Source organism: Pongo abelii, chromosome 3 (assembly GCF_028885655.2).
Source record: "Pongo abelii isolate AG06213 chromosome 3, NHGRI_mPonAbe1-v2.0_pri, whole genome shotgun sequence".
Taxonomy (NCBI): domain Eukaryota; kingdom Metazoa; phylum Chordata; class Mammalia; order Primates; family Hominidae; genus Pongo; species Pongo abelii.
In genome coordinates, this window is record NC_071988.2 from 6,026,741 (window position 1) to 6,044,525 (window position 17,785).

The 17,785-nt window shown below is 41.2% G+C and overlaps 1 protein-coding gene across 23 annotated transcripts in view; it reads right to left on the bottom strand.

Annotated features, from left to right (window-relative positions):
- The window catches only part of KIAA0232 (KIAA0232 ortholog), a 99,339-nt gene that overhangs the window by 32,185 nt on the left and 49,369 nt on the right, over positions 1-17,785 (bottom strand). For all 23 annotated transcript variants that reach the window (XM_024246066.3, XM_024246065.3, XM_063723781.1 and 20 more), the window contains one exon: positions 8,821-8,958. In XM_024246066.3, the coding sequence (XP_024101834.2) occupies positions 8,821-8,958 (138 nt within the window). The remainder of the gene's footprint in view (positions 1-8,820; positions 8,959-17,785) is intronic.

Below are 17,785 nucleotides of genomic sequence, written 5' to 3' on the forward strand. Positions count from 1 at the left end.
ACAAAAATTAGCTGGGCGTGGTGGCGTGCACCTGTAGTCCCAGCTACTCAGGAGGCTGAGGCAGAGAATCGCTTGAACCCGGGAGTCAGAGGCTGCAGTGAGCTGACTGAGATCACGCCACTGCACTCCAGCCTGGCACAGAGTGAGACTCCATCTTAAAAAAAAAAAAAAAAAGAATGTTCCTTTCTACATTCTTTATAATAGCCCAAAATGAGAAGCAATTGAAAGGCCCATTACCAGGAGAATAAACAGTGTTACATAGTTCACAATGGACAACTATTTAGGAATGAAGAATGAAGACATTATAAGATCATGTTATCAATATAGATAAAATTTTAAAATTTTTAACTAAAATAAGTTACAAAAATATATAGAGTATGGTATAATTTATAGAAAGTTTAAGAACATGCAAAATCATGCTGTGTGTATTTGTGTACACCTTCAAACAGTATTTAGTAAACACACGAAAATAAGCATGGGAAAGACAAACACCAAGCGGGGTATGGTGGTGACCTGAGAGGGATGACAAGCAAAGTTATGAGGAAAGCATACATGGGTCTCCAGCTGTGCCCAACACCTGGCCTCTTCAACTTCAGTGGACACACAGGGATTCACTGGGCCGTGATTTGGCCCTTTCTGGTCCTCAAACTCTCAATCTGTTTTCATACCCCAGCCCCTAACCCCATGCATGTCTATTTTATAGTGCCTCATTCTCAAATTTTTACAGCAGCCCCTTCCACTTCTGTGTCTGCTCTCATATTCTCACTTTTCAACATTTGAAAGATCAGAAAACTTCCTGTTGAAAAATCCCAATTTTCTACCTTTTCTAAAAAGAGATCAGAAGATTTGGACTAGATAAACAAAAAGAAAATGGTCTATTTCTTGCCTGGTCCTCATAAACCACTCTACCCCACCAACCCTAGACATGCATATTCAGTTTATTCAGCTGCCTGTTCAAAAATCTCCACTTAGCTGTCTCCTAGGAGGCATCTCATATGTTAATCCTTATTCATACCACAAAGATGTTCCTTCCTTATGTTCCTTTTCCTTAGTAAACAGAAATTACTTTTTTTTTTTTTTGGAGACCGAGTCTCGCTCTGTCACCTGGGCTGGAGTGCAGTGGCATGATCTTGGCTCCACCATCTGGTTCAAGCAATTCTCCCACCTCAGCCTTCTGAGTAGCTGGGACTGCAGGCATGCACCACCACACCCGGCTAATTTTTTCTTTGTTTGTTTGAGATGGAGTCTTGCTCTGTTGCCCAGGCTGCAGTGCAGTGGCACGATCTCAGCTCACGGCAACCTCCGACTCCTGGGTTCAAGTGATTCTCCTGTCTCAGCCTCCTAGGTAGCTGGGATTATGGGTGGGCGCCACCATGTCCGGTTAATTTTTCTATTTTTAGTAGAGACAGGTTTCTGCCATGTTGGCCAGGCTGATCTCGAACTCCTGACCTCAAGTGACCTGCCTGCCTCCCAAAGTGCTGGGATTACAGGCATGAGCCACTGTGCCGGGCCAGGAATTACATTCTTGCAGTTGCTCAGATCAAAACCCTTGGCTGTCTTCCTTGTCTCCTCCCCTTATCTCTACCCCACATCTAATCCTGACAGTTCCATCTTCGAAAACAAATGCAGAATCCCCCAGCCATCTGCCTTCTGGACCCCTGCAACTGCATCTTCACTGGGTGTTCACAATCTGCCCTCTGTCCCTCCAGCACAGCTCACTCACCCTGTTTAGTTAGTCTCAGTGCAGCAACCAGTACGGTCTGATCAGCATCTGATTGGCAAGTAAGTCAGGTTGCACTACTCCTCTCCAAACCCTAACACTTCACAGCTGCTCAGGGGGAAAAGCCCAAGTCCCTAGCATGGCCCGTGTTTCCTCAAATGCTCCAGCTCCACTGCCATCTATATACCCAAAGACACAGGACTTAGGCTTCCTCAGGCAGGACTGGCTGTGATCACACAACAACTGTGAGCACTCTCAGCTTTAGTAATCACTGGTTTCTTCTCAGGGGGTTCTGGTCTGTAGAGAGAGCACAGCATCACTTCTTGCAATGTACATCATGTATTCAGACAGGCACCTCACGTATTTTCAGTGCTCAATAAATGTTATCATTGTATTGACGCTCTTAGTATTACCCAGAAAAGGTTGGGTTCAACAGTCCATGTGTCAAGACACAGTATATAGTCATCCCTATATTGGGTCGGTTCCAGGACCCCCTGAGGATACCAAAATTTGTGGATGTTCAAGTTCCTTATATAAAATGGCATAATATTTGCATATAACCTACACACATCCTCCTGTATGTTTTAAATTATTTCTAAATGACATGTAATACCTAATACAATGTAAATGCTATGGGTGTAGTTGTTATACTGTATTTTTTAGGGAATGCCAGGAAAAAAGTCTATACGTGTTCAGCATAGACACAATCATCCATTTTTTTCCAAATATTTTTGATCCACTGTTGGTTACCTCCACAGATGTAGAACTCATGGGTATGAAGGGCCAATTGTATATGGTCAAAATTAACCTTGAAGGTAAACACTGCTGTGACATACTTTACATGGTTTTTTGTACATGTAACCCTGTACAGCATATAAATAATGCATATACAAAATACTAAGATGTACTCTGTACTTTAACTGGCAAAAAGAATTTTACTGGTAGACTTAGCTCAATGTGAGAATATAAGCAAGTGAATGTTAAGACTCTACTCTACTTAGGGTGTAAGTCCTCTAAGGCTCTTTAAATAACAATAGGACTGGGCAGCTCCCCAAGGTAAGCTGCAGTGCTGTTACCTTCAAAATTAACACCCCAAAAGAATGGTATTATGTAAGAGTTACTGCATTTTAACTTTATTTACTCCTCAAACAGGGCCTCATTAAGTTTCTAATCTTCTAACCACCCTCAAAGTGGGAGATAAAGTACTAGCTTTGATTCAGTTTTAAGTGGCTCAATAAAAATAAAACAAATGTAAGTAGTTTTTTTTTTTAAAGGGGGAAATGAAGAGTGGTTTGCATATATTTAACAAATACCAGGTATATGCCAGGTCCACTGATAACTGGAATGAAACAGACAGTTCAGGAAAATAATCACCTAAAAAATATGCATCTGGAGGAGGGCTGAATTGCCTATGACTGATTCACAATACCATTCCTCTTTACAGACCCCATTACTAACTGCAATCAAAGCATATGCAAAACATTTTATCGAAAACAAACACCCAGAGACTTGCATGTCATTTGCATATGTAAATGAAAGGGAATTAGCCAAGGCAGTTTTCAGCTGGGACCTAACAACCAATAAAGCCCATCAAAGGTCATGATTCCCTGGAGAAATATTCACCAACTGCTCTGCCAACTTTTACACGGGGACAGCCAAATTTTAATCAATGTATAAAATTAAATTCTGACACAACTGAATTGCCCTTCTGTTTTGGCAATGTCTCTCATAAAATAATGAGCTGAGCAGGCCAAGAGAAGTGCCATAATGTGGGGTACAACTTGTTACAAGGATAAAGTGGAGGCACGGTGTAGTATCACAAGTATGTAAGTGGAGCCAGAGAAGTAAGCCATTCTCCTTAAACCATGACACCAGTGAACAGTCTGATAACTATGGATGCTTTTATAGAAACAGTTCACATTGTAACTATAATAGTCACATACACTCATGGTCACATGTGTCACATACACACATAATAGTCACACACATAATGAGAAAATAATTCATCTCACATGTAATGCATAACATCACCACTACTTCCTACCTACTCTCATATCTAATATAATAATATAACCTATATTATTGTCTTTTAATTGCCATTCACATTTTAATCTACTAGATTATAAACTTGAACTGTGGTTTTTGATTGTGACCAATTAGTAGTGACTGTCTAAAGAGCTGTACTGAGAAGTGCTTTTAAGAGGGCATTTGGACTGGATGGGAAAGCATAGCACGCAGTACCACAAACACGATCATCCTCAAGAAATGAGCATACTTATATGCAAACATTCATGACAAAAACACAAAATAAAATTTTGCATTATAATTTTCGATGTAGGTCCTCTTTGCTCCTTTCTTTCCATTGAAGCCAATAGACAGATTATAAAAAGAAACCCAGGGGACACACAGATGGCCTACCATTCATAAACTATCACACATTGATTCTTTTTATTGCAGCAGGCAATAGTTAAAGAGGGTTCTTTTCACTGGCTCCCCAAGAGGCCAGTGAGCTGGTTTAAGGCAGTGGTCCCCAGTGTTTTTGGCACCAGGGACTGGTTTCATGGAAGACAATTGTTCCACAGACCCAGCAGGTAGGCATGGGGTTTGGGATGAAACTTCCACCTCAGGCATTAGATTCTCACAAGGAGCGTTCACCCTAGATCCCTCGCATGCTCAGTCCACAACAGGGTTCGTGCTCCTACGAGAATCTAATGCCACAACGGATCTGACAAGAGGTGGAGCTCAGGTGGTAAAGCTTGCTCGCTGTTCACCTCCTGCTGTGCAGCCCCGCTCCTAACAGGCCATGTACCGGTACCCGTCCATGGCCCGGGGGTCGGGGACACCTGGTTTAAGGGATCTATAGATTGATGCACAAAAACAGCTCTGGAGCAGGGACTGGGACTTGAAGACTCTCCTCATTCATTCCGTAAGTAATTACTGAGCATCTGGTTATGCGTGGCACATTCACTTCCTCAGCTAATTTTAATTTGGTAAGATTTTTAAAAATCATTGTTAGGAAAAAGCAATCCAACAATCTTTTTTTTTTTTTTTAAATAAAATGAGAAGGAAAGAGCAAGAAAGTACAAATAGGCTTTATTGGCGTTGAAAATAAAAATCCTGCCTATGACAGCCAGGCAAAGGAAAGCATTTTCCCAAAGCAATAACCTAAAGAATCAAAGATCTTTATAAGCCACAACCATTCCCTTGCACCGTTTCTACCTCATACTAAGTTCGTCACATCACACAACATACTCAGCTAGTATGAATTACACGCAAATTCAACAAGCTACAGGAGAAGGGTCTTGCATTACTCATAGGTTTTTATACTCTTCATCTTTTCACAGTTGATTTCAGCTGCCCCTGTCATTTCCCCAGCTTAACTGTAAGTCAAAGGCTAGGCTCATTTCTCAGCAACTTTGGTCCAAAGAAGAAATAAGATCCTTTCCCAGTTTGAACCTGCACTACCCATATTTTCTTTCCGACTATAACTCAGCAGCTTCTTTGGATTTTGCTCAAATAATTTACCTGAATTAACTTATCACTTGTTAAAAGAAAATCTGCATTCTGAATTCCTTTAAAAGCTCTAAATTACTTATCAATCTACAAATTATCAATTTACTCCCCTTCAGTGTCACAAAGAAAACACCATTTTGGCTGGGCATGGTGGCTCAGGCCTGTACCCTGCAGTTTGGGAGGCCGAGGCGGGAGGATGTCTTGAGCCCAGGAGTTCAAGACCAGCCTGGGCAACATAGGGAGACCCTGTCCCTGTATTTTTTAAAATTAAAACAAAAAACCAAAAAACCCACCATTTTAACCACAAAGTTTTCTCTGGGCACGTCACTCACAGCCCCTGCTAAAGTGATGAACCTCCAGGCAGCCCTGCCCCCTCACCAGGGCTTATCAAATCAGGCTGGCTCAAGCCTGATTAAGCCCAGGCTCAATCACCTGGCTCAAGCCCAGCCAATCAGATTCTCTCTCTAGATGAATGGTTTTGGACAGTAGAGTTCCATGGTCATGCTGGGCTGGAAGCTGGAATGGCCATTCTTCACTATGTGCTAAAGCAGAGAAAGCCAGAGTTTAGACAGAGAGGGAATGATCCTGACTCACGTACAGAAGGAAATGAGATTGTAGGTTGGTTGTTACCAAAAGTGACTTTGTCCATCACATAAGTCCCAGTTCAGGTCTCTCGTGAGGCTGCTATACTTCTGGCACTTGGCTTCAGTGAGATATCCCTGTATCCTTTACACATATTTCTATTCTTCCTTAAACCAGGTTAATTATGTTCCTAATTGTTGTAATGAAATGGTGCCTAAGATAGCTGTATGTATAAGTGGTAACTTCCAAACTCCTATCCCATGCTGTATGAAGCAGCAACTTCAAGAAATTAAGAAGTTGGCCAGGTGCGGTGGCTCACGCCTGTAATCCCAGCACTTCAGGAGGCAGAAGCAGGTGGATCACCTGAGGTCAGGAATGAGACCAGCCTGGCCTCTACTAAAAATACCAAAATTAGCTGGGTGTGGTGGCGGATGCCTGTAATACCAGCTACTCGGGAGGCTGAGGCAGGAGAATCGCTTGAACCCAGGAGGTTGCAGTGAGACAGGTTTGCGTCACTGCATTCCAGCCTGGGCAATAGAGTAAGACTCCGTCATCTCAAAAAAAAAAAAAAAAAAAAGGAAGAAAAAAGAAAAAGAAAAAGAAATTAAGAAGTTAAAACATCAGAGGTGGGGGAGAAGAAAACAGCTGGGAAGAGAAAAAATAATTGGATGAAAGGGTAGGCTTTTTAAAAAATGAATGTTAGATTCATTTAAAAAAAAATCAGTAACTTTCATGTGATAAGCACTCACTGTGCTAGGTAGTAGGAGATAAAAACGATGGGTAACTTGGTTGGGTGCGGTGGCTCACGCCTGTAATCCCAGCACTTTGGGAGGCCGAGGCAGGCAGATCACGAGGTCAGGAGATCAAGACCATCCTGGCTAACACGGTGATACCCCATCACTACTAAAAAATACAAAAAATTAGCCAGGCATGCTGGCGGGCGCCTGTAGTCCCAGCTACTCGGGAGGCTGAGGCAGAAGAATGGCATGAACCCGGGAGGCGGAGCTTGCAGTGAGCCAAGATGGCACCACTGCACTTCAGCCTGGGCTACAGAGCAAGACTCAGCCACAAAAAAAAAAAAAAAAAAAAAAAAAGATGGGTAACTCACGGTCCTTGTGCCCAGTGAGCACAGTCAAATGAATAACTGCAATTTCAGATGTGAGGGCCATGTTATTTGAGGTATACACAATGTATCATGAATATATGGCCAGAGGAGTCAGGCTTTCAGAGACAATTCTTTTTTTTTATTTTTTTGAGAAGGAGTCTCCCTCTGTCGAAAAGATAGGTAACTCATGGTCCTTGTGCCCAGTGAGCACAGTCAAATGAATAATTACAACTTAGGATGTGAGGGCCATGTTATTTGAGGTATACACAATGTATCATGAGTATATGGCCAGGGGAGTCAGGCTTTCAGAGACAATTCTTTTTTTATTTTCTTGAGATGGAGTCTCCCTCTGTCGCCCAGATTGGAGTGCGGTGGCACGATCCTGGCTCACTGCAACCTCTGCCTCACAGGTTCAAGTGATTCTCCTGCCTCAGCCACCCAAGTAGCTGGGATTACAGGCATGCACCACCATGCCCAGCTAATTTTTGTATTTTTAGTAGAGATAGGGTTTCACTATGTTGGACCAGGCTGGTCTCGAACTCCTGACCTCAGGTGATCCGCCCGCCTTGGCCTCCCAAAGTGCTGGGATTACAGGTGTTGAGCCACTGTTCCTGGCCTCAGAGATAATTAGGAGTTGGATGAGAACAGAAAGGTGGGAAACACTAAGCAAGCCTTAAAAACCATTTGCATCAGTGGCAGCCAGACAGAATAAACTTCTGCAGATTGTCAAAGATAACAAAGCCAACGATCGCAACACTAGACCATACAACAATTAGTTCAGGAAGGAAGTTTCTGGAGGTCAGAATCCGCTCAATTTGGCCTTGCATCATAAATGTTCTTAAACCATACCTTCTCAAATAGCATGGTCAAAGCAAAATAATTCTTTCAGTAGTTATGATCTCACAGATAACATCTTAGAGTGAATAATAAAATAAGAATTCATAATATTAACTGCAGAAGATATTTTTTAATTATTTTGTTATTTCCGGAAACTGAAAGACATGAGAAATATTTTATATGAAATGCTAAAAGAATTAAATAATATTGTAATATTTTCTAAAAACAAAAAAATATATAAATCATATGCCAATATAGTACTTTTGAAGTGTTTGAACTGCTATTCCCTTCTAGGAACGTATCCAAATGTAATAATACAGACCACTGAAAAACCCCACATAACATATTCTAGACAGCATAACAGAAAAATCAAGAGCAGGCCGGGCGCAATGGCTCATGCCTATAATCTCAGCACTTTGGGAGGCCACGGCGGGCAGATCACCTGAGATCAGGAGTTCAAGACCAGCCTGGCCAACATGGTGAAACCCCATCTCTACTAAAAAATGCAAAAAAATTAGCCAGGCATGGTGGCACGTGCCTGTAATTCTGGCTACTCAGGAGGCTGACGCACAAGAATCGCTTAAACCTGGGAGGCGGAGGTTGCAGTGAGTTGAGATCACATCACTGCACTCCAGCCTGGGCGACAGAGTGAGACACTGTCTTAAAAAAAAAAAAAAAATCAAGAGCAAGGTAAACATCCAGTAATAAAGATTATATTATAATATTATACTGCTGTTGAAATATTATTTGATGAAATGCAACTTAGCCACTAAAAAGAATAAAGACAATGTAATAACAGGATGAAATAGTCAAGTTGGAAAAAGGATATAAAATTTTGTGTATACTCTTTAAAATTAGAGTAGCACATATAAAAGAAAAGCATATAAAACTTCAGAAAATATGGAAAAATACCATAAAGGAAAAGTGGTAACGTTCATGTTACTTAGTAAAATAAATAAGTACTTTGTTTTCCCAGTTTTTGGAGGTCAAGTTGTCATATTTGTAAACTTAAAACACCCCTTCTTTTATTCTCTTAAGTGTTAGAAATAAAATGCAAACTTACTTCATCAGAAGCAGATCGAAGACACTGGACAGCAGCCTGTTTTTTCATTTCTTCTAGAGTTAGATCTGAACATTTTTTCTTACTCTTTCCCCATTTCTTATAAGCTCCTTTCTCCCAGCCCAGGAAGATGTCATTCTCCTGCAATGAAATTGCACCAGGTTAAATGACCAGGGCTAACTTGGACACTGCTATGTTCCACCTACCACACACTCAGTCACAAAAAGGCCCCTTGCATTTCCACACGAGTTTTAGGATCGGCTTGTCTATTTCTGCGATGAAGGGAGCTGGCATTCCAAGAGAGACTGTCTTGATTCTATAAAACAACTTGGGGTGTATTGCCGTCTTAACAGTATTGTTTTCTGATCACAAACATGGGATGTTTTCTATTTATTTAGGTCTTCTTTGATTTCTTTCAAAGATGCTTTACAGTTTTTGGTTCAGAAGTCTTGCACTTTTGTCAAATTTTTTTTAAGCATTATATTCTTTTTTATGCTATTGCAAATGGAGTTTTTTCTTAATTTCATTCCTTAGGATTTTCCCTATATTCTATACAAGATCATGTCATATGTGACTAGAGTCTTACTTCTTCCTTTTCAATCTGGATGTCTTTTCCTTACCTAACTGCCCTGTTAATGCTGATTTATAAAAAAAGTTTATGTATTTCATCTTTGAAAATGTCTTCACACAAATAGAAATCGCCAAATGCTGGTATTAATCCACAAGCATGAGTTTAACTGAACATATTTGGTTAGAAGGCATTTATAGAATTCTGTTAAATTCGTATCTTGATATTTGCCTTCTAGCATGTCAGTATATTGTAGATTAATACTAAGGAATGAAAGTTAATGAAAGCTCCTTGCTAACTTAAGTAGGCAAATAGATTTTGAGATAAAGAAATTTCCTTTGCACTGTGTATCAAGTATGAAAAATGCTGCTGGAAGAGCAGTTTGAGCCTGGACAACTTACCCATGATAAATTTGTGTGGAGATGGAGCTTTCACTTCTTGTTTTAACTTGTGACAGAATAAAAAATGTATGAAGCAGCCTGACATTATTTATGATTCAAACAATGTTAGAGTGACTTTATCACATTATTTAGGTTGAATTAAGAAACATCAAATCTGTAGCAAAAGCTACATAAACAATAGTATATTACACACACTTGTTTGCATTCTGCTCTTTATATTTGAGAGGTCCCTCATGCTATTTTTTTCTGGCTTAACGTACTATGTTAATGTATCATAACTTAACCAAAATTTAACAGCATTCAACTGTTAATCACAGTTTAAAGAAATGAGTATAAAAAGAACCAAGATATTTCTATTTCACTTATTGTTATCCTATTAGCCTCCTATCCTGTACTATTAAAAGTCTACTTATGACTGGGGGCGATGGCTCATGCCTATAATCCCAGCACTTTGGGAGGCAGAGGTGGGTGGATCACTAGGTTAGGAGTGTCTCAAAAAAAAAAAAAAAGTCTGCTTATACATAAACATAAAATATTAGACATCTGTCAAATAGTTACTCAGAAAGCCCTAATCTTAAAGAAAGAACATAATTATCAAGTACCAAAAGCGGATACAACTAAGGAACTCCCTAGCACGAGAGTCTATTATCAGGTACTTTTCTAGACACTACAGGGAGGTCACGTAAGGCTAGAGTTCTGATTGACTTTCCCATGCTGTCTTTATCAAAAGGGAGACTGGGAACTGGGGGAGAAAAAGCACACGCCACTTGGAAATACATCAGCAGTCACTGGAGGCTCACTGCTGAGCATACGCCCCTGCCTAACAGTGCCTAAATGACCAAAACCACAATGTGTCTGCATGGGATTAACACTACCCCCATCATCCCTTTGGCCACAAAGATTGGCTCAGAGAGAGACACGTGGCCAATCAGAAATGCACATTTCATGGTTCTTGCTGGGAATGCAGGGAACATGACCTCTGGACAGTGTGTGAGAATATGATCCCAGAAGCATGCTCATTGTCACCGCCCTTTACCCTACAAGGAGCTGGCTGCAAAACCAAGCTGACAAAAAGAGGTAGGCAGAGAGGCAGAGCAGAAGCCTGAATGACACTGGGAAGCTCTGAATCAAACCTAGCAGGGGCCAGCCCAACTTCTGGACTTTTAGTTATTTGAGCCTTTTTTTCTTCCGTAAGCCAATTTAGGCCAGACTTTGGGTTGCTTGTGAATGAGATACAGTCAGATTCTGAGGACAGCATTCAGTAATAAATCAACTGATATATTGCTCAAAAGAACCCCTATTTGCCCCTAAAAAATGAGCCGCTCCAATCAAACAAGCATAATTTCAGGTTAACTACATTCCTGTTTTTCCTACTAGGTCTTCAGCCCACAGTGATGACCTCCCCTCACTGACCTCCCTGCCTTCAGTGGTCCAAGCCCATCTGTCCACTGCTATGCCATTAAGTCCTGCTGGCTAAACTCGATCTACAGGTCTTTTGTCTCTAGGACATAACTAGAAATACCCTCGCACAGCACATCAGTCTCTTCAGGGTCTGTTTCCTGCGGGCCTGCCCCACTCTGACCTTCGACTACCCCCTCCTCAGCATACCCTTTTCTGACCTTACAGCATCAGGCCCCTCCTATTTCTGTGTTTTTGTACACACTATTCCTTTATACACACTATTCCTTTATTCTTCCTTCAAGGTGATTCCTAAACTGGCAGTTGCCACTCAGGGACCATCCCTAGTTTTCTCTGTATTGATGCATTCACATTTGCACATAAAAGCAGAAATGTCAGTTTTAAAACATTGGATATTTATATTTAAAACTTCTCTATTCCATGAGAACATTTTACACACACACAAAGTGTTAATGGTGTCTTGGGAAGTATAGGAATTTGTGTACCCATCGTTAACACCAACTCTCACTCTGAAATTATTTTCATATTCCTTATGTGTAAAATTTTATGTATTTTCTTCTGCCTAACGTAAGCGCTAATGCAAAATCTAAACCTGATGGTGATGGGAAAAAATTGAATCAATTTTCATATAAGAGCTAAAACTAATCTTATTAATCAACGTCATTCCTAGGAGCTTGAGAAGAAGAATACTTAGCTTTATTTATTTTATTTCTGAGACAGAGTCTTGCTCTGTAACCCAGGCTGGAGTGCAGTGGTGTGATCTTGGCTCATTGCAACCTCTGCCTGCTGGGTTCAAGAGATTCTCGTGCCTCAGCCTGAGTAGCTGGGATTGCAGGCATGCGCCACCACACCTGGCTAATTTCTGTATTTTTAGTGGAGAGAGGGTTTTGCCATGTTGGCCGGGCTGGTCTTGAACTCCTGGCCTCAAGTGATCCGCCCACCTTGGCCTCCCAGAGTGCTAGGATTACAGGCGTGAGCCACCTTACCTGGCCAGCTTTATTTATTTTAAACGTATCAATTCATAAACTACCAAAAACATGTATTAGCTTCAAGCAACCTTTATAACAATTTTGAAATGGACTTTGTCTCAAAAAAAAAAAAAAAGCTGCTTTGAAAGTACAAGTCAGTTCCACCCCAACATCAATCCTCAGAGGTAACTACTGTCAACAGTTGGCATATATCTTAACAGATTTATTTTAAATGTGGAATTTATCCCACATAGCAGAGAATATACAATGTAAATGTACAGTTTTAAGAATAATAATATATGTATCAGGTAACAGACCTAGAATACTCCCAGTAACCTTAGAAGCCTCATCTGTCAAAAGCTATCTTTAGGCTGGGCATATGGTGGCTTACACCTATAATCCTAGCAATTTGGGAGGCAGAGGTGGGCAGATCACTTGAGCCCAGGAGTTTGAGAACAGCCTGGCCAACATGGCGAAACTCTGTCACCACAAAAAAAAATACAAAAATTAGCCGGGCATGGTGGTGCCCACCTGTAGCCCCAGCTACTTGGAAGGCTGAGGTGGGAGAATTGCTTGAGCCTGGGAGGCGGAGGCTGCAGTGAGCAGAGATCACGCCACTGTGCTCCAGTCTGGGTGACAGAGTAAGACCCTGTCTCAAAAAAAAAAAAAAAAAGCTATCTTCGTTATCCTCATACTTACTAGTTCGGGTAAGATCTTTTAGAATGGAGATAATTTTTTTCAGAATCTGAAAGGTATTGCTCCATATACTCTCAAATGCAACACTATAAGTTACAAATCCTAATTCTACAGAACGGGAGAAAATTTTTGCAATCTATCCATCTGACAAAGGGCTAATATCCAGAATCTACAAAGAACTTAAAAAAATGTACAAGACAAAAACAACCCCATCAAAAAGTTGGCAAAGGATATGCACACACACTTCTCAAAAGAAGACATTTATGCAGCCAACAGACATATGAAAAAATGCTCATCATCACTGGTCATCAGAGAAATGCAAATCAAAACCACAATGAGATACCATCTCACACCAGTTAGAATGGCGATCATCAAAAAGTCAGGAAACAACAGGTGCTGGAGAAGATATGGAGAAATAGGAATGCTTTTACACTATTGGTGGGAGTGTAAATTAGTTCAACCATTGTGGAAGACAGTGTGGCGATCCCTCAAGGATCTAGAACTAGAAATACCATTTGACCCAGCATTCCCATTACTGGGTATATACCCAAAGGATTATAAATCATGCTACTATAAAGACACATGCACACGTATGTTTATTGCGGCACTATTCACAATAGCAAAGACGTGGAACCAACCCAAATGTCCATCAATAATAGACTGGATAAAGAAAATGTGGCACATATACACCATGCAATACTATGTAGCCATAAAAAAGGATGAGTTCATGTCCTTTGCAGGGACACGGATGAAGCTGGAAACCATCATTCTCAGCAAAATATCACAAGGGCAGAAAACCAAACACTTCATGTTCTCACTCATAAGTGGGAGTTGAACAATGAGAACACATGGACACAGGGAGAGGAACATCACACACCGGGGCCTGTTGGGAGGTGGGGAGCTGGGGCAGGGATAGCATTAGGAGAAATACCTAATGTAAATGATGAGTTGATGGGTGCAGCAAACCAACATGGCACATGTATACCTATGTAACGAACCTGCACATTGTGCACATGTACTCTAGAACTTAAAGTATACTACTAATAAAAAGAAATCCTAATTCTTTGGGTAAGGCTTGTTTTTTCTTTGGAAAAACCGTAGCTGCTTCTTTGTCCTTGGTGGTCTAAAATTTCAAAACCAAACACCTTGACAGAGTGGTGGTTCTACCATCAAGAGAGTGATGCTTCTTCCCCTTGAACTTGTGTGGGCTCCAGTCGGCTCAACAGAGTGCAATGGAAGTGATTCTATGTGACTTTCAAGGCTGGGTGGTAAAAGGCCTTAAGTTTCTACCTGATTCTCTTGGGCTACTCGCTTTGAGGGACCCAGCCAACCACATAAGCCTAGCTACCTCCTGACCCACATGAAGAGGCTCTGGTCAACAATCCCAGCTGAGTCCAGCCCTCCAGCACACCTGCCAAGATGACAGACATGTCAGTAAAGCTATCTTGGGCCTTCCAGCTCAGCCTGTCAGTTCAGTACCAATGAGTGACTTTGGGTGAATCACCCAATTGAGCCCTGCCCAAATTCCTTGCTTACAGATTCTGTCATATGATAAGTGTTGTTGTTGTTGTTTTAATGCTACTAAGTTTTGGGGTAGTTTCTTAGGCAACAACACTCTTATCACAAATAAAAGTATTTCTTTTGTGCTAAACAACTCTCTTTTAAACTCAAGAGAACCACCCCTACCCCTCCCATTATAACATTTACAGTGAACAAATCCAGGTTCATTCTATCTATATGTACCATCAAAAGATTTTTACTTTAGTTTCCTAAAATTTATTATTTTTTTAACCTGGTCATCATGTCACAAAAAATAACAGTAATTGCCACTGGAATTTGTCAGTCTTAAAGAACACCTTTTAAAGGGACCCAGTTGTGTCAAAGGTAATAATTACATCCAGAAATATTATAGTGACCATGTTTGCTGAATGCATAATTAGGATATATGACAGGGCTAAATATTTCAAATTGAGATTGTTAGGGTAAATGTTGGAAATACTGTATCAGCAGCTTATCTTTGCCTCTAACAAACGCATTAGCCTACCTGCTAGAAGAGGAGTAGTTAATAGGAAAATAACTATTTGAAGGAAATGTTTGTATGAATAGTATGAATAGCAACAACAATAGCAATAGTTGTCAATATTTACTGAGCATTTACTTTGTGTCTAGTATTCCTCTAACTATATTATCAGTATATAAAACGATGCCTGGCACCTATATGGTCAATAAATGAATCTCCTTTAATCCTCAGTAACGATATTAGATATGTACATAATTTGTACAATTTATAAATGAAAAGACAGCTGTAGTGCCAGCTACTTGGAAGGCTGAGACAGGAGGACCCTTGAGCCCAAGAGTTCGAGGCTCAGTGAGCTCTGAGAGACACTGCACTCCAGCCTGGGTGAAAGCAAGACCCTATCTCTAAAAATAAAATAATAATAATAATAATAATAATAATAATAAAGAAATGGAGAGTCAGGCACAGAGATGTTAACTTGTCCAAGTCAGTGGTCTAAGTTGGAAAGTAAAGAAGGTGGGGTTAGAACCCAGATCTTCAGACTCCAAGGCCTATGTTCTTAACAATGTGATACTGACTTACAGTAAGTGGGGGAAATCTCAAAAGGGAAAGAGAGAACAGGAGACTGGAGGTCTGAAAGTCACTTGGGATAAAAGTCAAGGTGCTATTAAAGGAAATTTTGGTCTGGGTCAGTGGTACTAGTTTTTTCACCTTATAACCCTTCTGATATCGCCTGCTTAATTCTTCATGAATTATCCAGTGATGTATATGCTATTTCATACCTACTACCCAGAATGGTTTTTGTCACTATGGGAGTCAAAGTGAATACTGGCATGTATATATTCTTCCATCAGTAGCATGAACACCTTCTTCTTCTTCTTTTTTTTTTTTTTTTGAGACGGAGTCTCACTCTGTTGCTTAGGCTGGAGTGCAGTGACACAATCATGGCTCACTGCAGCCTCGACCTCCCTGGGCTCAGGTGATCCTCCAACCTCAGCCTCCCGAGCAGCTGAGACTACAGGCACACACCACCATGCCTGGCTAATTTTTGTATTATTTGTAGACACAGGGTTTCTCCATGTTGCCCAGGCTAGTTTCAAACTCCTGGGCTCAAGTAATAGCATGGAATAATTCTTAGGAAGTTTTCAGGGATAGGGAAGGTCCTAGAAAGATATTCCTGACTTTCTTCCTGGAGCTCTGAAATGCTGATTTGAAATAAGAGAATAAAAATAGGAAGTCTTGTTTAAATGCAAATAACAATGCTTGTGATGTAGAAGGTTATTTAATTAAAGTCTGTTGAATAAATGTTTGTTGAAATACAGTATATGCAGTGACACACACAAGGAGCGCTTTAGGGTCAGACTTTTATAGTTCCTATTGTTAAAGATTCTAATAAACTGTAACAGGAAACACCGCAGATGCTAGCTTTTCAAGAAGTGTAATGCTGAACAGGACACGCTACAGGAGTATGTTACAAATAGGCTGAAGGAGCAAACGAGGTTTGTTGAATGAAGAAGGGATGAGTCTCGCCTAGCACTCAGGACTGGGATTATTATTACACAACCTGTGGGCAAATACAGATAAATGTAATAATCCAGTTACATTTCTAGAAGGATGGACTCTGAGCTAGAAGATACAATTTGATTAGGGGATTTAAAACAAGCAACAGTAACCTCTCCGCACGGCAGGCCCCAGTGTGTGATTAGGGGTCTATATCCACTCCTAGCATGCTTCCCTCCTACACACAAGCCACAGGTCTGAGAAAGAAGCATGTGGCTATCCATTTGTCTAATACGTATCTGAGCCTCTTGTATATTCCAGAACTGTTTTAAGGGCTGGGAATCCAACAGAAAACATAGCAGAAAAGGTCCCCAACTTTGGCTGGGCGTGGTGGCTCACTTCTGTAATCCCAGCACTTTGGGAGGCCAAGGCAGGTGGATCACTTGAGGTCAGGAGCTCGAGACCAGCCTGGCCAACATGGTGAAACTCCATCTCTACTAAAAATACAAAAATTAGCCAGGTGTGGTGGTGGGCGCCTGTAATGCCAGCTACTCGGGTGGCTGAGGCAGGAGAATGGCTTGAACCTGGGAGGTGGAGGTTGCAGTGAGCCGAGATCATGCCACTACACTCCAGCCTGGGCAACACAGCAAGAGTCCCTCTCCAGAAAAAAAAAAAGGTGCCCAACTTCATGAATTACATATGCCAGTAGGGGAGACATAATTAAATCACAAATAATCATATAATTTCAGGCAATAAAAAATGTCATGAAGAAAAATAAAGCAGGTAAGAGGGCTGAGAATGGGAGGCTTCTATTTTAAATACAGTGGGTCAGGGAAAGACTGAGGATAAGACAAAATACGTATCAAAACCAAACTATGCCATTAAACAAATAAATACTCTCTTTTAAAAAGTAATTGGTGGCAGCACAACTCTCTTGCCTAGATTAACTAGAAAAGCCGGTAACGACACAAAGCCAAACCAAACCTACATCACCTGCTGCAGGGCATAAGAGCCCTGCTGAGGTGCTAGGCCTTGAGAAGACAGTGAGTGCCAAGGGAAAGGTAGGTGTGGGCACAGGGCACTGACATCTGCAGCTGCTTCCTTCCTGGGGAAATATGCTGACCTAGGTCCGGGACAAGAGGCTGAGAAAAAGGTGGCCCTTTAAAGAGGCAAAGAAAGCAGCAGAGCTTGGAGTGAACTCTTAGGGCCAGAGGAAGAACACCTGAGATACAGATGCCAGGATCCAAGCAAGAGGAAGGGGTCGGAAGCAGAGGCCACTCTGCTGGCCTCCCCTCTGAGCATGTGAGGAACTCTGAAGCTGTGTGGGACACGAGGGCGGCTTCTGGGTTGCCAGTAATCTTCCATTTCTGTGTGTGGCTATAGTTACAGGGATATGATC